Below are 26,263 nucleotides of genomic sequence, written 5' to 3'. Positions count from 1 at the left end.
TGAAGTATAATAACAGTAAAGTCGTCGAGCTATGTCTAGTCTTTACTTGACTACGGTTTATGTTGGATACATTTTTACCATTTCTTTTTATTATGATTTCGTGGATACATGTTTTCTTTCATTTTTAGTGAAGTTATTTTGTATTAATCGCGTTCAAGAACCAAACGAAAGCAGATCAGAAGAAAAAAGGAATTAAAAAAGGTTTGAAAATGCAATCGTTTTTATCCATAAATATTTACAAAGAACTAATTTTCTATGAAGAAATAACTTTACAAATAAATATTTAATTTAAATGAATTTGATTATTTATTCATATTAAATATTCTGTTAATTTTCTGTATGTATTTATAAATAAATAGTTACATGTTGCATAAATTATTAAGAGTAATCTTTTCCTTTTCTAATAGTTTATAAATTACATTATTCAAAATTATACACTATATTTGTTTATTTAAAAATTATACATTTAAAAAATATCTTAATTAAAAAAAAAATTTTAATGGATTTAAAAAAATAATTTTTTTTTAACACACGAGCAATGACAATATTTATTTGAATCTTGCAGTATATTGTGTAAATTATAAATATACAATGAGACTCCAACAGATAAAAACTGGCTTGTGTTAATTTCTTTGCGAGATTAAATGTAAATTAATACAGATTTTTCTGTAAAAAATAAGATTAAGTTTACTAAATTATTAAATAAATTTAATATCTTTTTTAATATTTTAATATTTTTTTACAGAAATTTATTATTTTTTCAAATATTTTTTAAACATTTAATTTTTCTTTTGTGTTGATAATAATGTTACACATAAATTTTATTAATTATTGTAGTCGCTTTTATAATTTTATAATTTTCGAAAATGTTAATGAAATTCGAACAGAGATTTAAGATTTTAGGGTAGTAAATCTAATACTCTAACGTTGAACTATATAAATCGGATATACATATAGCTCGCAAGCATTATTTGTCTTTGTTAATATTTGATAAACAACAAGGACATTCTGAGCTTTGCGAGTGTCAAATAATCGCACGTTTCTTTATCAATTTGATATTCGATAGTTATTCAATTAAATTCTCGCAAAATGCAGAAACGCTTATCATACGATAAGCAAGTATCCAAAATCAAAGTTCGAAATTCAAAATTTAAATGTCGAATTGTGTAAAAATCTGTATTAATTACATAAATACATTATATAGAAATTAAATACATATTTAACTTTAATAAATATTTATTTTGTTTAGAAAAACGTTTTATTTTATTTAACGAATTATTATTTGAGTAAAACAATAATAATTACAAACGGACTCATAAATTTTAAAATAATGTACAAATAAATAAAAATAAAGCTAACGAAAATCAGTGAGGTTAAACGGCGCAAATTATTGATATATAAAAAAATTAATACTCAGTAGTTTAATAGTATGAAGTCTTCTTTATTTCAATTCATCTTTGACAATTTATAAGTGACTTGATCTTTATGGATATGTGAGCTTTCGATTCGAATTGTATCTACTTTGCTCAGAAGGACTCCAAAGAACTTGAAACGTTAAAATAAAAAGAAGACATCATACTGAATATTAATTTTTTCATAATAATTTGCACAGTTTAGTCGCGCTGACTCTCATTAAACCTTCTTTTATTTACTTATATGTTATTTGAGCGAAGAAAAATACCTTTAAGATAAAAAAAAATATTATTACTTGTCAAGATTAACAAATGATCGCACGTAAAATGCGATTGAATATTTATCTTTATGCATACGTTTAGCAAGCTATACATATATGCAAATTTGTCTAGATATGAATTAAATTTGTGTTAATTATTATATTGAATTTATCGTTTATGGTAATATAGTTATAACATAAGTTAACACTTTACGGCCAGTATAAACACTTCTTAAAGCTAGTGAACTAATGAATATCTTATGTAAATCAATATAGCGTATTTATATCAGATGCTCATTAGTCCAGTGACCTCAATTTTGTGCGTGATAACTTAAGGTTGGAGCATAGACCTTTGCAATACTTTGCATAATGCATAAAGCATAAGAAAATGAATCATTTAATCTTTTATTTCGTGAAAAAGAAGGAAATGAAGGACTTTGATTGATCCATTATCTTATGTATTACGTTATGCAAGAATGTGCTCTCGCCCTTACAGATATATCCAAATAAACTTGCACAGTCGCATAAACGTATGCATAAAAAAATAGTCTAATCGCATTTACGTGCATCTTTATAATAAAAGCTAAATAATTTTTTTAGGTATACGGTTATGCATGTTTGTCTACATGGACCATACAGTTACAAAAAAAAAAACAAATTTAGTAAAAATATTATAATTTTATAACATAAGTTTCAATTGATTGTTATAGATATAAAATAATCAATAGTTTCTGGGCTTAAAAAGAATTAATCAGTTATTATCGTAAATTTAAAAATTATGAATGCAAGTAACCCAATTTCGAAAATCCGATTTCCTATAAAAGTCGTTCACACAATTGTTATTTTTGCCAATATCGATTTGCAGTTATTATAAATCGTTTCGTAACTGACTGAAACTTGCAATTATCGACATCAATTTTCCACGCGTCCCTTCGTGGAATGGATTGTTTCTTAGTTGTTAATTAGAGCGTAGCATTATGTAGAAAAAAAACGCAGGTAATAGCTATTTTAATCGTGTACACAACATACGAAAGATATCTATAAGCGAATATGACGTAAATGGCAGACGTTGTAACCAAGCGGAAGTACTTCCAAGCATGGTCGAGTTCGTGCATCAACACTAAATTAATTAACATATTCTCGTCAAGACATTTGGTTCATGAATATCAAGTACGATATTCACAATTAGCCATATGGAATTCTTCAACATATTTATGTCATCATTTCTTTCAATTTTATAAAATTTTCAAGTTTTTCAATCCGTAATAAAATTTGTTTCTTCCTCCTTACAGTGAAGGTAATTTAATTTACATATAACTGTATTATCATATATAATATTATGTCAATTTGCAATTGTTTTCTGTTAAATTTTTTGATAACGTTTTTTAGACTTTCACGGTTTAATTTGTTTAATTTCTTATTAGAATCAAATAACTGAAAAAGAATTGACATATAATCTAATTAAAATTAGATTACAGTTATAAACAGAAATCAGCACATCAATTATATGACATCTTATATAAATAACATCTTAATATCATGTCTATGAAATCATCATTGGTGAGAAAATATTCGTTAATCTGTTATGGTGAAATTCAAGTACTACAAGTTTAATTTTGCAAATGTAGAGATAGAATGATTAAATGATTCTCAGCCAATGATCACTTTAGTCTTACGTAGGTAAGTTTGTTGCTAAAATAAAATGGAAAGAGAAAATTCTGTCACACTCACCTAATCCCATATCTCGGAAAATTTCCTTTGGCGCGATTTCAATTTCTTGCTTCTTGCTGATTGGGCGAGTAGAGACATGATCGGTTTCTTTGGGCTTTGGTATTTCGCGCCGTTTGATACTCTCCTGCTTCGAATCGGTTGTCTGCTGCGGCAGCGTCGGTGACGGCTTTGTAGTCTCCGCGATTAAGAAGTCACTCGATGTTTCGTACACGTCCTGATGTGCCTTCTCCAGGAGCTGTGCCTCCCTAGGTAATGGAGGCAACGGTTTCGTTGGCGGTTCGAATACCTTCGCCTGTTCTCGCTTCAGGTCTATTTTCCCCATCACGTTCCATGAGTCATCATCCGTAATATTCTTAACTTTGTTCTCCTTCAATAACTCGCTGTCATCTCCAAGGAAGTCAATCAGTGGTGATTTTTCCGGTGCCGGCAGCATCGACGACTTAATGTTTTGCATAAAATCGTCGGTATTGGTGCTGTTCAATGGAGTGATATCACGCTCATGTTGTTTTCCATAATCGGTAAACGGTGTATCCTCGCGTTCCTCAATCGGTTGAACCTTGCTATCGACAGGTTTCATCGACGATGACAGTAAAAGGTCGCTATCAGGTTGAATGGTAGTCGAGGTCGAGGTCGATAACAACGGCGGTTGGAGAAGTATCTCTTCCTGCTCGTTGTCATCATTGTTATCATCGTCGTCATCATCATCATCATCATCATCATGAAGTTGATGATGATAGATCCGCTCGGTCTCGACGAATGTCATGCTGGCTAGCTTGGGATCGACCGGGTCCAGTGGCTGCTGGAACGGATCCGACGACTGCGCCATGGCTGCGCACTTATCGAAGTCTGCGGAAGGCGGCGGTGTCGCCGGTACGGGTTTCACTTCGGCGTCAAGAAGCGCGCTGGGCAATGCCGAGTCCAGTGGATGAAAAGAATCACCGATGTGTAGCAGATCATCGACACGTGGCGTGTCAATTGGCTGCGGTGGAGGTTGTTGATGCTGCTGCTGCTGTTGCTGTTGCTGCTGCTCCGAACGATCGTCTGGAGAGCCGTCGTGGCCAAGATGCTCGAAATCGTCGACGGAATCGTGATCCCTCTTAAGAAGGACGTCGTTGAGATCGTCCTGAATCCGCGGGTCCATCTTCGGGTTTAACGAGATAAGAGCGATTTATGTGCTTGACGATGACTCACTGGATCTACACGAATTGGCCAGTAACCGTTAGAGCTTCGATCCCCACACGATGTCGGTTGCGCGGAATATTGCGCGACGCTCCCTACTCTCATAAAAGTCAGATACGAGGAGCGGCGCTACTCCCACCTGCCGCTGCTCTTGTTGGTACCGTCGCAATTCTTCAGTGGGGCACATCCGATGTCCTTGCCGTCCTGACTCACCACTGCCTTTAGTCACTTGTTAGTCACCACTGCCTCTACTCTCTCGCTACACCCTCTTTTTGTCACTTCACGAAATATACGTGAACGCTCACTAATACCAACTACCTATACCTACTTACTTGTCATATGCGCCGTCATTGACCAGCTGACGGAATTAAGGACGAGAAGCGTGACGAAGCAAAACCTTTAGTAGGGTAGAAACTGGAAAAAATTCAACCACAAACTATGTTAAATGCGAAATGGTAACCGTTAATATGGTCGAAACGTTAATATTCAGGCTAAACGTAAGTTGTGCTTGAAACAGGTTGTGTTTGATACAATCGATATAGACGGGTAAATTTGGTCGTCTATATCGTGAGATGCACTTCCCTCACGAAGGGGTTGCCCTCTCCCGTTGCTCTGACAGTGAACAGCGCGAACCAATCGCGCGGATGCTATCCATCCCTACCATATCCTGTATGCCAAACCAGTCAGCCGATCTGAGCAGCAACCGTTACGTTTGATTTTTACCGTTTTGGTTCGTTTCGCCGGCTGAACAACAAGGCCTTCATTCTTGACATATACGAATGAAACGTATACGAACTAGGGAAATACTATAATACACGTTACGTATACTGTAGTATTTACCTAGTCATTCGTATACGTTTCTTTTCAAGAAATATAGAGGCCCAGATAGGTGTTGTTACGATCAGTAACTTAATTCAACTTAACTTCCATTGCGCATTTTGGAGATGACTATTAAACTATTCTTGCTAATTAATGGGACTCGAGGAGTCCAGGGATGATTAAAGAAATTATTACATTAACAACAATTAATATAAAATTGCAATTATCACATTTAAATATTCGGAATATTTGGATAATACATTTTGAAATATATAATTTTTCAATATACATTTTTAAATAAATATGCATATTTGTAATGCTACATCTCACAATTTTCAAATTTTGCATTGTATAAAATTAAATTAGCTTAGAAATTTATAAAAGTAAACTTCACCAGAAATTAATTATAAATAATCGAGAATATTATTATCTATGTACCAGATGTTTCAAACCATCCCATTTAAAAATGAGAGAAGTGGTTATTTTGAAAAATTTTCAGACAAAAGTTGTTGGGGATCAAGTAATGTATTACATGAATATATGCAATTGACCTTGGGAGGCGTCATGAAGATCACGTCAAAGACTTGAATGTTTTAAATGGGAACCTATATGTTTTATTGCATATTCTTGTAACTGACATCAAAATGTTCTCGAAACGTTGGTTACAAACCCTTTCTAGAGATCTTCCCAAGTTATGAGACTTCAAAGTTTCAGTACTACGGCATTCGCATTATCCAAGATGTACTGCATGCAGGAGGTCGCACGGTCAGATTTACACCTCTTCAGGACGCTTGAATAAAGTGCACTTTACACATCCGTACTCAGTCCAAGGGTTACTAATCGATTGTGTTAACGATTACGACAATTGATGCAATTGAGTGCAAATCGGTTTATATATGTTTTCAATAAATAAATTCTTTTAAGGTTATGAAGTTATCGTGATAAAGAATATGTAATTAAAAAGGTTAAATTATTTATTAATACTGAAAATATGTGAATTAATTTGTGTCAAGGTGTCAATTTGTATCAAGATTAAATAATTAGAAAGCACCCACACACGGACAGTACCAAAAAGAAACCTGAGAGCGGCCATGCCCGGAATTTAGCTTGTTACCTTGTTTTGAAGCGCCTCTATGTTTACAAGATATGAACATTGAACGTAGCTAATGATCGAACGGTAGCTAGGGATCGATTCTGTATCTTGAAACGATGTGAAAATTACAAAAGTGAGTGAATTTACTAGAATAATTTAATTGGTCAACACCTAATAAATTTGCTCACCTTTGTAATTTTCACCTTGATTGAAGACACAGAATCGACTCCCTGATGTCAATGATCTTGTCGATTTTTTTATTCTATTCCATGCTATGTCCACGATTTTCGGTTTCTATTAGACATACAATGACGGACAATCAATTGTATATAACAGAAATAATGCGGGGTCTACAATAATGGCCGTTCTACAATAAATCATTAGTAATAAATCGGAAGTCAGAAACTAAAAATTGACTAATCACAGTCAAATGTAAAAAGAATAATTGACTATGATTGGTCAATTTCTAGCTTCTGATTTCTGATTTATTACTAATGACTTATTGTAGAATGTGTGTAAAACCGGTTCCACATTAGTTGCAAGCTGGTTGCAAGTTTGTTACGATAGCCAATCTGAAGCTTACATTTTGAAATCAACGCTTCATATTGGCTGTCGCAACAAACTTGCGATCAGCTTGCAACTAATGTAGAATCAGCTTAAGTCGTAGCGGTCGTAGAGTCTTAAGTAATAAAATATTGACCAATTACAGATTATTCTTCTCATATTCGACTGATTGGTCAGTTTTCTACAACTTAAGATCTTACGACCTAGCAAACGAGAATGGATCGAAATAAATTGAAATAGATTCAGATTTTCAGAAATATTGATTCACGAATGTTAAAATGAATACTTTTCAATCCTGAATGCATTTTTATTTATTTATAGAAATTGCATGGAGCATATCTCTATGCCTTTCAATCTAAAAATAATATTAGCTTTTTCTGTGCATTGTGAATACTGTTCGATTCAAAATTTTGAATAGGAAATGCAGTTTTTTCAATCCAATTAAATCTAAAAAAAGTATTCACTATTTAAAATACGCATTTGGATAAAAAAAAATTTCAATCCATTTTAATCCATTCTCATTTGCTAAGGCTACGATTTCAATTGTAGATGACCTTATAATTGTATGACTTCTGGGTGCTTTCCAATTGTTTAACACATCTTAGGCCCGATTGCACCAATGTTACTTTGACTTTAAGCGAAACTTAAAACTCTCTCTATCTCGTTTTAAAGCGAAAAAGAGACAGAGAGACAGAGAGAATGTTAAGTCTCACTTAAAATCAAAGTAACGTTGGTGCAATCGGGCCTTAACAGAAACATACACAGGAATGTACAAAGTATAACATTGTGCACGATTCAATTGGAATAGAATGTGTACGCACAGTTGAGATCCATTTCGGATAGAGTTAGATTAAATGTAGCTTTTTCCGCTTGAATTTAAACAAAAAAAGTAAAAGTGCCGGCCACTTAACGTCTTCCAATTTCATTTATAGCTACCGCAGTTAGTAACATATAATTGTACTAGAAAACACCAGCTTACAGAGCCCTCGACTGAGTACAGACGTGTCGACGATAACGGACAATTGGAATGTGTCGCAACTTGTGTCGCCGTGTGCACGAAAATGTCTAGGGATATTGCAATTGGAAAACACTCTATGGAAACGGGCCTTTAATCTTTCAGATTTCTAGCACGCGCAGACGCGCATGCGTGCCATTGTCACCGCGACTGGACTGGCAGGACTGGCTGGAGTCAGCTGAAAGGGTGGTGGTCAGTGCTATCAGTGGAGGAGTGGAGTGTAGCGTGACATAGATGTGAGAATAGTGAGTGGTAGCGACAAGTATTTGCTCCGACTTGTTCCGACATTCGACGTCGTATCTAGTCTTATAGTCCTATCGTGCTATTGGTTCAGTGGCTCTCGGCTCGAGTGACTCGAGTCTGTAGCGCGAAATCGTCGTTATCCGGTTGCTGAAATCTCTTAAGTCGCTTAGCAATCTGGTGTGAATAATCGAGCCGATAAGGATGGCGACAACGACCACCATGAGATTGCGTGTTGGTACATGCGGGGAGACAGAGACGTCGAATCTCGAAGGGAAGACCCTGCGAAACGGCTTAACCTCGCCCGGCGTTATGGATACCGGCAAAATCAACGGTTACACTTTGCCAAGTAACGGCCACGTATATGTAAGTAAACGATGTAATAATGCTCGCGTGTTATATGATCCCATCGGTTACTTTGATCTCAAGTTCACCGTATCGCACGGTGTCCAATCGCGTCCAGTCATGTCACGTCACCCTTTTTGGTTCACTCACAATCAGTGATGGACCGTTATCAATGTTGTGCGAGTTAATTACTTCATTTCTTTTTTTTTTCTTCACGAGATACATTTCATTAATTGATTTTGAAGTATACAGTTTGCTTCAAAAAGTGCAATAAAAATTTTGATTAATTTATTCGGTGATTTAATTCAATCAATGGAATAAAAAAGAAATTTAATTGCTTGGACGCGTATTAAAGCCATTGTACACTGATTTAATTCAATCAATGGAATAAAAAAAAGGAAATTTAATTTCTTGAAATGCGTATTAAAGCCATTCTATACTGATTTAATTAAAGCATAAAAGTAAAGTGTAAATATTTCAAATTATAAAATATTATATATAATATTTATTATCTAATAACACAATACAGGGTATTGAAGATTTAATTTGTTTCTATATTTATATTAAATACATCTTTACATTGACCTGCATACGACAGCTTTAGCACCATAGGTGCTATTCTGGCTGTGTTCCAACATTTAATGCCAGTATTGAAAATCTATAGTGCACATAATGCAAGCTATAGTTTTTTGAATATGGCAATACATTCTTTGTAGATTACAGCTTTATAGACTGTAATATAATTGTCGATGTCGTTATGTGTCGTTGTGCAATTATTTTATATGATAAAAAAGCTGCGCAATAATTTTATAACGACATATAATGACACAACAATTTTTGATAATGTATCGTCTAAAATACATGGGAAAGGAGGCTACTTTGACTAACTCCGATTAACTTTGATCGACAATTAGTCCATTGGAATTAACCAATCGTATTTATTATTTAGTTTGAAAGATGCGATTTGTCAACTCCAATCGATTAAAGTTAAGATTAATCGCACGGAATGCAAGAGATCCGAGTTTGACTCCCGGCCGAGGCAATATTTTTTCGCAATAAGTTTATTACAGTTTTTTAAGATTAATTTGGAGAATTGGGGGGATTATTAACATTTCAGATCAATTGCGTTAATGTCGACAACCATATCGACACGTAATTATCATTTCTGAAATTAATTCATTCGTTTGAAAAATATATATATTAGTTCGACATCTTAATACTTAGACCGTAGTGGCGCTTCGGATTTAAAGTAATGTTTATTATTTATGCTGCAAAGATTGTATGAAATTATTTATAAATAAGATTAAAGATAAATTTAACTTAAAACTGTTTTGATTAATAAAATATCTTATAAAATAAAATAATATTAATATTGCCACATTTAGTATTGTGTATAGTATCTTATCTTATGTATATTATTTCATGGATCGTTTATAAAATATTTATATCGTGCTTTTAAATTTACATAAATTGTTTAATTCTATACATCTGTTTATTCACATAATGTTGTTCATTGTCTATTATTAAAATACATAATGTAGAGGAAACCGGTCATCAATCATGGTTTTTGAATAATGATTTTTAAAAAAAAGTGGACGTAAGATTTTGAAATTATGTATGTTGCAATATACTTACAATATTTCTCTGCCTTAGGAATTGAAAAATATATATATACTCTTAAATGCATTATCGTACAAATAAGTTATTTAATTTTAAATGAAACTGCGAAAATATGACAATTAGCCCCATACAAATTCAGGATTGATTGTCATACGTTGAGTAGTAATAATATATTTTTTTATGAATAAAACATACAAATAAATAGTTTTTATTTCAATGTTAGTTCTATATTTTGGGAAATAATAGTAATTGCAATATTGATACCAGTTATTTTAATCATAAAATACGTAATTTATTTTTGTAACAAAGTTTTTATACGAGAAATAAAAGACATGTAACTATTTATATAAAAAAAAAATTGCAAACATATTCTAAAAACATATCGATTTAAAGAGATTATAAAATTGACTGTCATTTAATCTTCACATATTTTGCTCAGTCTACATGATCGTTTTTAGTAAAAAAAGATTTGTATTTATAAATTTTATTACAATAATGATTAATTAACTATAATAAAAATTATTTACGATGTATGTGAAACCCGGCCTCTCACTAGATGGAAACTCATTAAATATTGAGAGTTCTGAGTTTATTTTCAGCTCTATCATTTTTTATGGAAAAAAATTATTTAAAAATTAAATTAGCAATTAGTTAATCATTTTAGAATTATGTATCTTTTAAAATCCTATAGTATGGCCTCCGTTAGACAAAGTGAGCACTGCGTGAATCTGGTGTTTCATTTTACACTTTAAGTTTCTCGGCTTTAATAACCGGAACTATTTGTTTAGCCTATAGCGTTATCGAACTATTGAAAATAAACTCAGAATTCTCAATATTTAATTAATAAGTTTCTTTCAAATGAGACGTCAGCTTCATACATAATTATTTAAAACGTATCATTTTTTACAATTATACGATAATCACGATTGATAATACTAAAAACATACAAAAAAAAAGAAAAATTTACTTTTTTAGCAATTTTTTAGTAATTAATAATAAATATAACGTAAAGTAAATATTAAATGAAAAATATCGAATAAAAAAAAATATCAAATAATCAAATTTTATTTTTTAAAACTCTACTGAGCTTGATTTAAAAAACTGGGTTTTTTCTAGCCTTGATATGTAACAGTCGAAACAGTGTTAATTAGTATTATTATTTTATGATAATGCAATCATTATCATGCGAGAGAGATCACAGAATTTATTTCTCATTAAAAATGTAGATTATGAACTAATTCGCTTTTTTAAACACGACGGAGAAACTTTGAGATGTGACCACGAGGTTGCTTACTTGTCCATGAAATGTGATAAGTGAACTGCTATGCTCGCATAAATCGCTATCAGTGTTGTAATCAACTTTTTAGATTAAGATATATTAAGATTGCGTTAGGGGATACGCTATAAGCACTATCTATGTCATTCTATCTTTGTTTTATGAATGAAAGATAAAGATAAAATAATATAAATAATAATAGCTTTAATAGCACTTCCCCGAACGAATCTTAAATATCTTAATTTTTTCCTTTCCAATAATTGATGATAAAAAAGTATATGTGCAGAATTTCCTGATATAATTGACTTGGAACGTGAAAAGAATATTAAAAAAGTATTTTTTGAACAGATTTCACATCTTACAGATAATGTAATAATTCTAGCACTTGATAATGATGTAATTAAATCAATAAGCGAGAAAGATAAAATGTAATAAGTAAAGAAATTAATGTTGCGTGCAGAAAATAAAGGAAGATGTATTAATTGCACATGTACTATTTGAAGCATGCTCCGACTTGCTCATGGTCGAAAAGTTGAGCAAATGTGTTAATTTAATGTGATTATTATATTATGAAACGAGAAATTATGCCATCAAGAATCTAGATTATAGGATTTTTTATGGAATGCGTAGACTGCTATTGTATTTGGATACAAATGAATTAGCCGCACTGAAAGAAAAGATTGATTGCTGCAACAATTTAGGTAGTAAAATATAGTATAGCATTTTTAATCGGTTGTAGCAATCTTTTCTTTCAGTGCGCTATTTGAAAAAAGTAAGAGATGAATGTATAATATATACATAACATTAAAAAAATTCAAGATTTTTATCATATTTATGTTACTCTTAAATATACTAATTTATAAAGTCTCTGATCTTTAAAAATAAAATAAACTACATATTTATGTTATTTTTTGTGCTACATGTTTATGTAATTTATTTATAAAAGTAAAAGGAGCACTTTGATTATATCGTTTCAGTGTTATTCTATTTCCAAGAAATTTAAATCACAGGAAAGACGATTGTTAATAAAAACTGAGTACGCGATGAAAAATGGATGGCATGTAATGGATATTATGAAAAAAAAAGTTATAATATTTCAGTTTAGTTTGGAAGATAAAGCTGTGAAAATGTAATTTTCATAAACATTTATCAATCCGTCATGTGAATTGATAGGAATTTATAAGTGTACTTAACAAGTACATTTATAAATTCCTTATATGAGCTGCGTTATCTGTATTCATTTTTTCCGCGTGCCTCTGGACAGGCGCAACCAAAATTACCTCTTACTGGTCGGAGTAAATATCGCCATCGAGTGCGTGATGCACTCTCTAACTTTGGATAGTATTATTGTGAGTGTACCACACATTGTACAATAAATTGTTACTTAAGCTTTAAGTCTTAAGCCGTAAGAAATTGACCAGTCATGGTTGAACATGAGAAGAATAATCGACTGTGATTGTCAATTTCTTAGCTCTATAAAGTTAACAGGATCAAATCAGTAGAATCAATCAAATCTTATCGAAATATTTAGTACTCATTTTGTACCGTGTGCCATTTTTAAAAATATCGTGGCGGTGCTGATTTAATATTAAGCTGGCAGGATCAATTCAAAATAAAAGAAAAAAAAATATCGGAAATCGATAAGATTGAATTTTACTATTTTGTACTATCAAAAACAATTTTATATTATGTGTCATTTCCAAGAAAACAGTGGCGCTGCTAGTTTAATATTTAAGCTGGCAGGACTATTAAAAAAATAATAGAAGAGCAAAAATTAACACAACTGAATTTGTACTGATTTATTCCATTGAAAGTAAGTTAATATTACATGTTTTCTCCTTAAAATGACTTTATTAGTACACTTACAATATATGAAACGTTTCACATCAAACCGGGCACCTTTGAAATATTATTTTATTTTTTTTTAATTTGTTATTAGGTGTTGGAATTAATTCGTAGCGTTTTACAAGTGATGGGAAGTACTTTCATTAATGTATTTTTTAATGCTCATGTGAAATAAATAACATTCTTTCATTAAAAAACGCTACGAATTAATTCCAACACCTAATAATATATTCTATAGATAAAAATATGAGACACATGTTTTACGAAAAAAAATTTAAAATTTTTTTGCGAAATTATTATTAAGTAAGTTGTTTGTAAGTTGCAGAAGTTCATAAAAAACGTCGCTCATGCGAACATTCAGATTATTATATTGTCGAAGCATTAGTCGTAATGCAAGAGATCGATTTTAAAGATCGTAAATTTTTTTATGGACGAGTTATTTAGAGTCGGTTCAGAAAAACAACAAAATAAATTATGTACGTCATTCTGTACGTACATTCTGTTTTCGTACATCAAACTATGATGATGTAATTTGCCTTTTTTGCGATTTTTTCTAAAATAAAACAAAAATGAGCATATCTCTAAAGGATTTTTTTTTTATTTTATCAATTCTCACATTCCTGACATTGGTCATTTAAATTCGACGCTCTGTATATAATTTATAGAGTTTTGTAATACATATATATTTTTAGATATGTTTATTTAGATTTATGTATAAGTTGTTTTATTTTAAAGAATTATTGTGCCATGTGTTGTGTGTAATATTTGCTGCGAATTAATTGATGCTATTAATAAACAAATGTACTGAACATTATGACATTTCATTTTTTTGTAATATTTTTAAAAAATAAAATAATGAAAATATATGTTACATAAAGTAAATTATATTTTATATTATGAATATTTTTTTATTTTTTTTTTCAATACTTTTTTAAACATGATTTTGAAACGTTAGTTTTAATGTTCTCTATTCTTGATGGAGTATAAAGTCGGTAGTATAACAAAGAAACAAGAAATACAAGAAATGAAGAAATCTAGATAACACTTATTTTAAAATTTCTGTTTAAAAGTGCTTGAGAAATTTTTTATGAGATTATATAGAAAATCAAGGAAATTAAAAAAAGAATAAATTTTATTTAAAAAATAGAATAAACTTTTTTACGTTTTGAAAATTTGAGCAGATATCAATCAATAATATCTTCATAAATTATGCAATTCAGCGTAGAAATTTATTGCAGTCTGCCCATGGTTCAACAAAAGCGGAATTACAAAAAGCACCACGGTCAAAGGAATCCTTTGAAAAAGTTTCGTTCATCACAGCGGCACTTACACATCTTGGTTTTTATATTCTCATGTTCCTGGGATTTATTAATCAACTATTCTTTGTTCCGAAGATTGCCACTGAAAAAAATAGAGAAGTACGGTGGTCATTTATATTTTATTAAATATTAATGAAGTTGCAGTACGAAAAGTAAAGAAAAATGAATTTAAAATAAAAACATTAAATTTTAAACTACATATTCAATATCAATAATGGTAACATATCAAAGATAAATAGAAAGTGAGTAAATAAAAATGTTATATACCATTAATATATAGAAAACTTGCACGATATTAATTAAAAATATCTTATAATATTCTATTTATTCTATATACTCTATCAGAAAATAATTTTTGTTACGTGGAATTAGTTATTTTAGTTATATTAAACTTAACAATTTTTTTTATGTATACGTGTAAAAAAATTTTTTTTCTTATGTATTATATTTATCAATTTTATATGAACAATTACATCTTATTTTTCACATAATATTTAAATATCTTTTTATAGTGAATATGTGTTTTTAGGGATATGCTCCGCTCTATGATAATTTCGAGAAGTTTTATCTCAAGTATGTCTATAGAAGAGTCAGAGATTGTTGGAATAGGCCGATTTGTTCTGTTCCTGGTGCAAAAGTCACATTAAAAGATCGAGTAACTCATGATTATGGATGGACATTTCAGTATGTTTAATTACGTACGAAAACCACGATTGCTACATATCAATAGAATTGAAATCCCTATTTTTTTTTATTTTGACAGATTTACTGGAACTGAAACGCCATGTATAAATTTGGGCTCTTACAATTATTTAGGGTTCGCTGAAGCGAGTGGTAAGTGCGCCGATGAGAGCATCAAAACGTTGCGGAAGTTTGGTTGTGCCAGTTGCAGTACGCGTCTTGAATTAGGTAAATAACTTGAGGAAACATTATTATTTAAATTTGTAAGAATTATTATTTAGGTATTATTATTTAATTTCTCTTAATAAATAACGGAACTATAATAGAATATTTAAAAATGTCGATCGAGGCTGTTGCATACATAATTGCATCATAAATTCTATTTCTAAGAAAAAGAGATTAATTACAAAGATTTCAATCAAAATCGAATCGAATCTTATGTGATTTGATTCAATTTTGTTCGTATATCTTATACATTTCTAGTGATAATCATATGGAATAGCAAAATAATTCGAAAATACGTATCGAGTGTCTCCAAGTATCAATTTATCCTTGTTTAACATTTGATGAATAACAAGTAGAGATATTTAGAGGCGCTCGGTGTATATTCTCGAACGCAAATTAATACAGTATTCGTAAAAAAAAATTATTTTTAATGTGTTAATATGATTTTATTAGAAATCTTTGAAAGTGATCTTACTAGTTTATGAACTAATTTGTAGATGAACTTTTATATCAAATTGAAAGTTTCGAACTTGACTGTTAAAAAATTTGATTTTTAATTTAATGATGTTGGTCTGCCATGGTTTATTAAAAAAAAATTATATTTATTTTTTTAAATCAGATTCATATGTAATAAGAAAAAATTGAATCTTCTTGCACTAAGGTAATATGCCGATACATGATGAACTCGAAAAATTGACTGCAAAATTTTTGGGAGTAGAAGATGCCATAGTATTTGGAATGGGATTTGCTACAAATTCTTTAAACTTACCTTCTTTAGTCAGTAAAGGCTGTTTAGTTCTTAGCGATGAGAAGAATCATGCATCACTCATTCTTGGACTGCGACTGTCTGATGCAGTAATACAGATCTTCAAGCATAATAGTACGTATATTACTAATATTCATTTACAACGCAATTATCTTTTCTTGAAAGTACAACAAAGTCATTGTTCATTACAGATGTAAAACACTTGGAAGAATGTTTGAAGAAAGCTATTGTTTTTGGACAGCCGAAGACTGGCAAGCCTTGGAAGAAGATAGTTATCATTGTCGAGGGTGTTTACTCTATGGAGGGTTCAATCGTCCACTTACCTGAGATGTTAGAGCTAAAAAAGAAATATAAAGTTCGTAAAAGTAACTTTAATTACATTAATCTAAATCGAAACCTTGAGATCATTGTCTGAATTTAATAAAGTAATTAATACTGTTAGTAAAGTAATTAACTTACAGTTGCACTGAACATACAGGAGCACTGAATTAAAAAATCAAATCTATTTATTGCTCATATAATAATTTTTTTTTTTAATAAAATCGCAAAATATTTTATATGTTTTATATAATATTTTACATATTTTAATTATTTTTGCTTAACTTTTAAAACATAAACACTTATTAGTTTTAAAATAATATCTATGATGTTACACTTAATCCTATATCACGTAATACCTCTAAATTCGAAATAAAAGTTTTGCAGTGCGAAGGACATTTCAAGTTATACATATAGTAGGAGGTATTTTTCCTATATAGTAGATGCTTTTCTCGGAATATTGAACACATTGTTGCGCCCTCAAAATATTGCTTCCCCATATATTACATCTTGCGTGAAGATTGAGAAGAAAAAAGAGATCGATCTGAGGCGCTGGCTGTGATTTGAAAGAGAAACTGACAGGTTTTGCCCATATTGGATAAAGTTCCTTTTTAGTAAAAAAAAAAACAATGTCGTTATTTCACGTGCGCGTGCAAAACCGTCGCGTTTACATGTATAGCAGTACGATAGTTCATGCAGACGTGACAATATAAAATAAACGTATGTACATGTAAGGTGAACTTGTTTACTTCTCTTTTAGAGATAATACAAAGCTTTTCGTACATATCTTGCGTACACCTCACATAGCCAACATTTCAAACAAATGACAATTGACAACAACAGAGCTATTCATATATCGTTAACTGACAGAGTGAAATATCCATAGACATATGAAATAGACCCAGCATTAACTATACATATAATCTCTCAAGCATATTGATGAAGCCTAAAAATTATAGGATGCTCAAAGGAGTATCCTATAACTTTTATTTTATTAATTTAAAATTTAATAACATACAAAATTAACAATGATTGTGTACAATTAACAATTTTGTTAATAATATTTTATATTATTTTAATTATTTTATGCAATTTGAAAAATTTAAACTATCTATTGACTAAGAAGTAGCATAAGAATCTTCTTAACATGATATATGCTAATTGCCCTAATAATATTAAAATGTCCGACGCAATGAATTTATTATCTATATCATCATTGCTTTCCTTTTTTACGAGTAATATAAATATTTTATCTGACAGGCCTATTTGTATGTGGACGAAGCGCACAGCACAGGAGCTATAGGAAAACACGGAAGAGGAGTTTGCGATTATTACGGCATTGATCCGCGTGAAGTAGACATACTCATGGGAACATTCACGAAAAGCTTTGGTTCAGCAGGCGGATATATAGCCGGAACAAAAGTAATATTTTAATATTCATCAACTTCATTATATTAAATATCTGTATATCTTCAATCAGATATATGTTTTAGGCACTAATAAATCACATAAGAATATACGGTCACGCGCATACGTACGCAGTATCAATGTCTCCGCCCGTTACGCAACAAATCATCACTTCGATGCAAATTATAACGGGGGAGGATGATACCAACGCTGGTGAAAAACGTATCAAACAGTTAGCTAGGAATACGAGATACTTTAGACGTAGATTGAATCAGATCGGAGTTATAATTTACGGAAACGAAGATTCGCCTGTTGTGCCTATGCTAGTTTACTTATTTTCTAAGATTGGGTAAGTAAGTTAAAATATTATTTTCAAAATCTGAATTTGTATATGTTTCATATGGTTTCCTTTTTCTGCAATGTTCAACACAGTACAGTGATCCGTACTCTAACGAGCCGTAATATTGCAACTGTTGGTGTTGGATTTCCAGCGACGCCGTTAATGGAAGGTAGAATTAGATTTTGCCTTTCCGCTGCGCACACAAAGGAACAGTTAGATTATGTAAGTAACATTAATCAGGGTTGGGAAGTAATGTGTTATTTGTAACGTCATTACCATCATGGTTTTTTAGTAACAATCGTTATTTTTTTCTGTCTGTAATGGTAACATCGTTACATTTTTATAGTAACGAAATCTTTTTTTATCCTTACTTTAATTGCATGTTATTTTTACATCTATTCAATAAATTGCATTATTTCTGGTGTGTGTGTGTGTGTGTGTGTGTGTGTGTGTGTGTGTGTGTGTTTTTATGTGCTAATTATATGTCCTAGTTTTTGTGCTCGAACAATTTAGCAGAAAATCGTGATTGAAAATTGGGTACTGACTGAACATCAAGTTAGCACCTTTGTTCATTAAATTATATATAAAGTAAAAAAGTAATTACAGTAATTATTTTTATGTGTTTTTGTTTGTGTTTTTATGTATTTGACTTAATAAAATTAACATATCTGTAATAATTCAAAAAGTATGTCAATACACACATACACATATACACACAGGAAGTCTTTCGTTAAGCGAGCCACCTCTTCCTTCAAAAATTAACGCAATAAAAAAAATTTAAGGTCTCAAAATATTTGTATATTTGTTTCGAATGGAACGTGACTTTTTAAAAAAATTTTATTTGACGCTTAAAATCCGCAAAAGTCACAAATGATCCTATACAATATTTTTGATTACAATGTAAAAACTTGACAAATCGATTTGAAAATGATTCGCGAACATCATACCTTTATCCTATCATATATACCTTTCTCCTATCATCCTTCTCTCTCTAAATTATGTGGTTTAGCACAAAAATGTTATCAACTGTCAACTTTTCTTTGCTAAAGTCTGCCTGGCTTTCCAGTATCATTCCCCGATCTTTTATCTCAGTTTCTAGTCTATTCCTTAATACCTTAGCATATATCTTATATGCACAGCAGATATCCTTCTATAAATCGCAGCCTTTTCCTGGTTGCTTTTTGTCTATATAAATAATGTAACTTCAAAATTTAATATCTTATTTTAGCATTACAAAAAAATAAAAAAATAACGAATCGTTATTTTCTAAATAGTGGTATATAACACATTATTTTTTAAAAATTAGTTACGTGTATCAGTAACGAATTATCTTTTATAAAAAATAATGATAACAGTAACGCATTATTTTTAAAAGTAACATTCCCAATCCTGACATTAATGAACCGAAAGGTTCATTATTTTAATTTGGTTCATTATTTTAAACTGTATTATATCTCAGGTATTGTCACATATTGAAGAGATTGCGGACATATTAGGATTAAGATATTCAAGGAAACTTCGCACTACAACGAAAATAGAATATTCCGACAGTGAAATGGAATGACCTATCTCTTAAAATAATAAATTAGACAATTCATTTCTTTGATAAATAGAAAAAATATCAAAATAGTTGAGGGCTTTATATATCACCAATAATTCCTCTACGATTCATCACATCGTATGATTAAATTAAATGAGAAATTTATATTACAATTATTACAATAAACTAGCGCATAAATTTTTCACAAGAATAGAATGTGACGATTTATATATGAAGTTAAGAAATAACTGGAGGATACAATTCATACGGAATAATGCGAATTAGAAAAGAAGGGGAGAGATTAAAGTGCAGTGTATTAAAGAATTGTATTATATTTCAAGATGCAAAACTTTTTGCTATAGTTTTTTTTCTGATGTCGATTTTATGCCAAAAGAAAGTGCTATTTACAAGCATTTTACAGATATATATGATATTTCACTATATTTTGTATTAGGACTATAAACTTCAGAAATATATCGCGTTTTATTATGAAAAAATAATCATAAAATGACGTTAAAAATTTTCTGTGACTACTTGTTTTTTCTATTTGTTTTTTTATTTTGAAATAAGAAATTATGCTGCGTCCAGATATCTTCTTTTTTTCACGACAATCCATAATCCCGACATTAAATGAATTAACGAATTTAATATTATCGAATGTCAATAAGTTATATTATACATATTAATTTTATCATTTATGTATTCTCACAACAATTATGCACAGTTGAAGAAATATTCTAAGATTGTGTTAAAGTACGTAGATTAAAAATTATACAAATATTAAAACTATACTTTCATTTTTTTTTTTTGTTATATTTCGGGATAATTAACAGATAAGCCCAGTCAGAAATGATAATGGAATCGACATTGAATCAATGTCAATTCGATGTCGATTCCATTATCATTTCTGACTGGGCTTATCTGTTAATTATCCCGAAATATAACAAAAAAAAAAATGAAAATATAGTTTTAATATTTGCATAATTTTTAATCTTGGGAGGCTATGTATTATAAAAGGTCCAAATATAATAGATAGTCCTATATAATGCATTATGTATTTTTTTTTAATTATACATTTATTTATAATTGTATACATATACAAGGTGCCTTTTAAAAGTTAAATAGTCTAAAAGGGGATATAAATAATTTCCAAAAAAATTGATTTTTTTAAGGTCACATTTAAAGGTCATTTTTTTAATAGAATTATATGATTTCTTTTTACATAATATAATGATTCTAGTTCTTCTGTATATAAAAATATTAAAGTATAAGATAACAAAAAATAATTTACGAGATATTTCATGTTATTCTGACATATTTTAACAATTCTTTTATATACAGAATAATTAGTATCATCATATTGTATAAGAAAAATCATATAATTTCATTTAAAAAAAAATAACAATGAGTTTCATGTAATCTTAAAAAATAAATTCTTTCAAAAATTGATTTTTTCATTAATTTGTTCCTTTCCAAACAATATAACTTTTGTCTGAATTTTTTATGATAATTGCTTCGTTTTCAAGACATTCCACTGTTTTCATTAAAATATAATACATATATACATATTACATTCACGATTACATATACGTATATATAATTATATATGTATACAATATATATTCATATCTTTATTATTGGAAAATGGAACACGTGCTTTATTTTTAGCTATTAAAAATAAATATTTTTATACAAAAAGCTATTTTTATGCATATTCCTTAAAATTTAATGTAAAAATCGAATTTGTAATCATTTATTAGTTCATTTAATAGTTTAGTCATAAGTTTAAAAAAATAATTTTATAAACGGAAATGTGTATTGATAATTGATATACAGAGTAGAGTAAATGCTTTAAAATATTTTCAGGAGTATTTTCTTAAATAACATAAATTCAAAATGAAAACTTAATATGTCTGATGATTTAGTTTCAGAAATATAGATGTCAAAATTGAAAAAAAATTTCATATTTTTTCGAAAATTTTGAAAACCAGGATATTTCACTCAGATTATTTTGATGAAACTTTCAAAATAACCAAAGTAATTTTTGAATTTTTTGGAAAAAACAAATTTTTTTTAACTTTGACACTTTGTATCTTTGAAATTAACCCGTTTCAGATACATTGTCATATAAAGTTTTCGAATTTATGTGAGGAATTACTCCTTAAAATGTTTCAGTGTCTACTCTATAATATTTCCTCTTATTTACATCTAAATTTTATTCGATGATATTAAATGAGAATTTAAATCAAATGTAACATTGATTATGTTGAGTTAGATTTAAATAAAACAATGAATTTTGAAAACTGATAATTAATATAGATGTTAACATTTATTTAAATCGATAGATACGTTTCTGAATCTTATTTTAATGAAAATCATATAAACACGCATACACTATACATATCGACATAATTTCTTAAAAATCTAGGTTAACTGTCTGATATTTATTTTTAACAAAGCCTTTTAAAATTTTTATACTCGAAATAATTTTCTTTATAATAAGATAAATTAAATATTTTTTGTAATGTATTGAAGTTAAGCAAGGAATAATCATTGATGATGAAATAATGAAACATGTTTCAAATTATCTCTGTAAAAAATAACCATTATTGGAATTTCATTTTCATTTCATTAAATATATTGCCGTCATGTAATATAATGATCTCGCACTATTTATCAAAATATGACTGATAAATCAAATTCTGACAATAGAATATATCAAGAGAATTTATTAAAAAATTTGAATTAATTTTTAATAATTGTTTTATTAATTATATTAATAAAATAAAAAAATATATATGAAATGTATGATGACATGAAATAAAAAAGACATATTTTTAAGATTGCTATATATTTATATTTATTACGATAATATAAAATATTTCGAATTTATTGTTTCTCATTATTAGAGTTTATATGCAAACATAAATTATGAAAAAAAATTGTTCTAACAGATCAAAATCAAAACATTTAAGCTTTCGAAAATTCTAACATTTTAAACATTGCGGACTAATAATAAACGAACTACTTTGATCTTATGACTTGCAATAGATATAAATACAAATATTCACAGTAGAGCAAGGAAAATTGTAGCGAAAATTAGTTTTAATTAAAAATGAGAAGAATCAATTTTTGCTTCTTTTTTTTGTATTTTGTGTGTGTGTGTGTGTGTGTGTGTGTGTGTGTGTGTGTGTGTGTGTGTGTGTGTGTGTGCTTATAATATTACATTGCTATTGTATCTAAATTCTGTATCAAATTGTATTTTAAATATATAGTCCTCGTACTTGAATGATCTGAACAATTTCTGGTTCGAGCTTTACATTCGCATTACTAGAAGTGTTCAATAATTACAAAATTGTGAGCAATACTTATTATTATATAAAATAATACGAATAAATGAAAATACACACTTGTTTATTAATAATAAAATAGATAAACTTTATTACATTTTTTAATGTAAAAATGTCATATATTTTTTATGATAACTAAAATTTTGGTATATAGCACTAATTAAACATATTAATTATATTTAAAGATATCTTATTAATTACTTTTATGATTATACTAACACCGCACGCATGGTGTCGGTTCTTTTTGTGAATGATATATAAGTAGTTGTATATTTATTTTAATATAAACTGGAAAAAATGAAAATATTACGTCACACGTTCGTAATCTTTAATTATAAGCGAATACTACGTCATCACTGAAAGTTGAAACTATTAACTGCGTTAATATTGCGTTAATATAATTAAACCTCTCTAGTTTTTCAAATAACATTTAAGTGCTTTTTACATCAAACATATATTTGCATTTTTAAAAATTATGTAGACTTGATTCAATGATTGCTTGTTAATCATAAAAAAATTAATGATATATTAACAGAAAGCAAAATCATCTTAAATTTGTAAAATTCTTTGTAAAATCTCTTTTCGATATATTCAGCTTTCTGGGTTTCACTTAAACAAGCAAATCAAGCACTTTTTTTTTAGAGAAGTGCAAATTAAGCAGAATTTTTTAAGCTGAGTCTAATCGAATCGAATTTTATTTCTTTATTCGAATCTGAACTGAACCGAATTGAGAAAATTTTATCTTCAACCAAATCGAATCGTTGAAATGCCACTTTTAATTAACAACATAATTATTGCTAGTTTGAATTTCAATATGTAGGTAATAAAAAAGTTTTATATCCATTTGACTTATTAGCGGAAGATATGATTTTATATAAGATATAAGTTATGTAAGTTATATAAGGTAATGATTTTATGTAAGATATATAAGATATAGATTTTTTATATAAGATATGTGTGATTTGCATTCGCGAATCTCTTAGATTCGAAATTTTTGAATAGTTTATATTTGAATCATAGAAATTCAAGTCCAAATCGAATCGAATCTTACCCGATTCAGTTCGATTCAGATTCGAATAGTTTTTAGTTTTATTAATAGTTTGTCATACAAGATTATATGGACGATTACTCTCGATAAAAATTTTTTAAATAATTATATTATTATATTATTATTATTATTTTGTTATTGTGAATAATTATATTTTCATGCTATTATAAAGTAAAAGATTATAAAGCATGATTCTCAAACTTTTTATTATCATAAAATTGATTTAAAAAACATGGGCATTAAGTAGGTATATCTACTGAAATTAGAGCAATGTAATAATATTGGATCATTTAAAAAGTATCTGCGGTTTTTTCATTCAAAAATTGAACAAAAAAAACCGCGGATACTTTTTAAATGACTTAATACTTACAAATAAAAAAAATCTACTCAAAAGATATAGAAATTAAACATGAATAGAAATTTTATATTTGAAGCAATAATATGAGTAATCGTTCACATGATTACTACAATAATTGTTTTTACAATCGACGTTGTATATTATTCTAATTAGCAATTAGATCCTAATAGCTAAGAATATTACAGTCTAAACTTTAGAAAGATCCTGTTAATATTTGCTTGCAGGTATAGATAATGTATATTATATTTTCATGATACGCCTGAAATTTATCAAACTTTAATATACTAAAGCTCTAATTATTTTTAATTTATTTTAAGATTTAAAAAAAGTTTTAAAATATTTTATAATAAAATTTACTGTTTAGATAAATGATGTTTATTAAGTTAATCTGATTCCTTATTATAGTCCGGTCCTTTTATAATATTAGATCCTGCTATAATATTAGATTATAGAAATGAGAAATTGATAAATATGGAGTATGCCCCGATGACCTTGACTTTGACATATGTTTTCAAGGTCATGACTCTGAGTATTCTCCAACAAGTTTTAGCCATCACTCGTTTAGCCATTATTCGTTAAAAAATTATTAACAAGAAAAGTTTTGCTGTATAAAACAAAAATTCTCGTAATAGATCTCCTAATGTGAATAGTCGTTAACTTCGACGATTGATATTTCGGTTCGCAGAGCAGAGCGACGCTTTTTTTCTACCAGATTCTTTCATATCATGCAAAAACGCATCGAATAAATCTAATTTTATATAGTTTTACGTAATATTACAGTTTATAATATTACATATTATAGTTTTACGTAATATATTAGGTGTAGTAAAAAGAAATCCATTATTTTTCCAATAGATGGCTTTAGTAATCTGTATCTCGTCTACGCGTGATCTGCATCATATGAAAGCCATCTATTGGAAAAATAATGGATTTCTTTTTACTACACCTAATATAATACAGGGTGGGCCATCTATTGGTACGTTTTTGAATTTCGTCGTATGGCAACACCGAACGAGCTACAGACCCGAAATTTTGACAGTTTATTAGTCATACCGTCCGCGGCACGAAACAACATGTTTTCTCTTGAAGAGCGTTTTGAAATTTTAAAAACTTATTTTCAAAGTCAGTGCTGTGTCGCCGAAACTGTACGAATTTTGAAAAGAAATATGGGTCGTGATAGAGCACCCACCGAAGGAGCTATACGCAAATTGGTGAGGAAAGTTCGTGAGAAAGGGATGTTAGTGGATGACAGAAGTGGTCCCAGAGCTCGGACAGTGCGCACACCCGAGAATATTGAGGCTGTGGCCCAAAGTGTGAGACAATTCCAGCTTTGAAAAACAATATTACGACTGTTTTGAGTGAAATTGGCGCCGAGGTAGTCCAAAATGTCATTAATAATTGGGGTGACCGAATGGCATACTGTAAGGCCAGTAGAGGGAGCCACATGAACGAAATCGTTTTTCATTCTTGACGCGGATACTTTTAGCTTCACAACAAAAAAAAAATTAATAA

General features: G+C 29.4%; 2 protein-coding genes and 1 long non-coding RNA gene across 5 annotated transcripts in view; 1 reads left to right on the top strand and 2 right to left on the bottom strand.

Moving 5' to 3' along the window:
- Nucleotides 1–6,378, bottom strand: part of Rtnl1 (reticulon) — a 32,152-nt gene extending 25,774 nt beyond the window's left edge. Inside the window, exons 1-2 of one of the 2 annotated variants that reach the window (XM_087416098.1) lie at nucleotides 6,072–6,378; nucleotides 3,404–4,996 (exon numbers count right to left, since the gene is read on the bottom strand). In XM_087416098.1, coding sequence (XP_087272224.1) covers nucleotides 3,404–4,544 — 1,141 coding nt within the window. In that variant the 5' untranslated portion in view covers nucleotides 4,545–4,996; nucleotides 6,072–6,378. Of the gene's footprint in view, nucleotides 1–3,403; nucleotides 5,164–6,071 lie in introns of those variants that run through there. The other variant, XM_011058314.2, reaches the window with a different exon arrangement.
- On the top strand, nucleotides 42–25,120 carry lace (serine palmitoyltransferase long chain base subunit). Of its 2 annotated transcripts, none has more exons than XR_015548293.1 (11): nucleotides 42–201; nucleotides 8,179–8,679; nucleotides 14,638–14,817; nucleotides 15,248–15,402; nucleotides 15,482–15,627; nucleotides 16,286–16,504; nucleotides 16,582–16,745; nucleotides 17,969–18,130; nucleotides 18,202–18,464; nucleotides 18,553–18,677; nucleotides 19,915–25,120. XR_015548293.1 is itself a non-coding variant. In XM_011058313.2 (11 exons), the coding sequence occupies exons 2-11, from the start codon at nucleotides 8,518–8,520 to the stop codon at nucleotides 20,017–20,019; spliced, it is 1,686 nt and encodes a 561-aa protein (XP_011056615.2). In that variant the 5' UTR covers nucleotides 42–201; nucleotides 8,179–8,517; the 3' UTR covers nucleotides 20,020–25,120. The 2 variants fall into 2 exon arrangements, 1 of the variants encoding a protein (XP_011056615.2); XM_011058313.2 differs by having other exon boundaries at nucleotides 18,548–18,677.
- LOC147906627 (uncharacterized) lies at nucleotides 12,851–14,631 on the bottom strand. Its single transcript, XR_015548296.1, has 2 exons — nucleotides 13,619–14,631; nucleotides 12,851–13,453 (listed from the first exon to the last, which is right to left on the bottom strand). It is a non-coding gene; the product is annotated as an uncharacterized LOC147906627 (long non-coding RNA).
- Nucleotides 25,121–26,263: the final 1,143 nt, after the last annotated feature.

This window comes from Acromyrmex echinatior, chromosome 19 (genome assembly GCF_024713525.1).
Source record: "Acromyrmex echinatior isolate Ae372 chromosome 19, ASM2471352v2, whole genome shotgun sequence".
In the NCBI taxonomy this organism is placed as follows: Eukaryota; Metazoa; Arthropoda; class Insecta; order Hymenoptera; family Formicidae; genus Acromyrmex; species Acromyrmex echinatior.
The sequence above is the reverse complement of the archived record's forward strand: the minus strand, read 5'-3'. Positions and strand labels throughout refer to the sequence as shown.

Coding starts and splice junctions, on each gene's coding strand:
- lace (XM_011058313.2), top strand. CDS start 8,518: ATGGCGACAACGACCACCATGAGATTGCGTGTTGGTACATGCGGGGAG. Junction 8,680..14,637: donor CAAGTAACGGCCACGTATAT/GTAAGTAAACGA, acceptor AATTTATTGCAG/TCTGCCCATGGTTCAACAAA. Junction 14,818..15,247: donor CCACTGAAAAAAATAGAGAA/GTACGGTGGTCA, acceptor ATGTGTTTTTAG/GGATATGCTCCGCTCTATGA.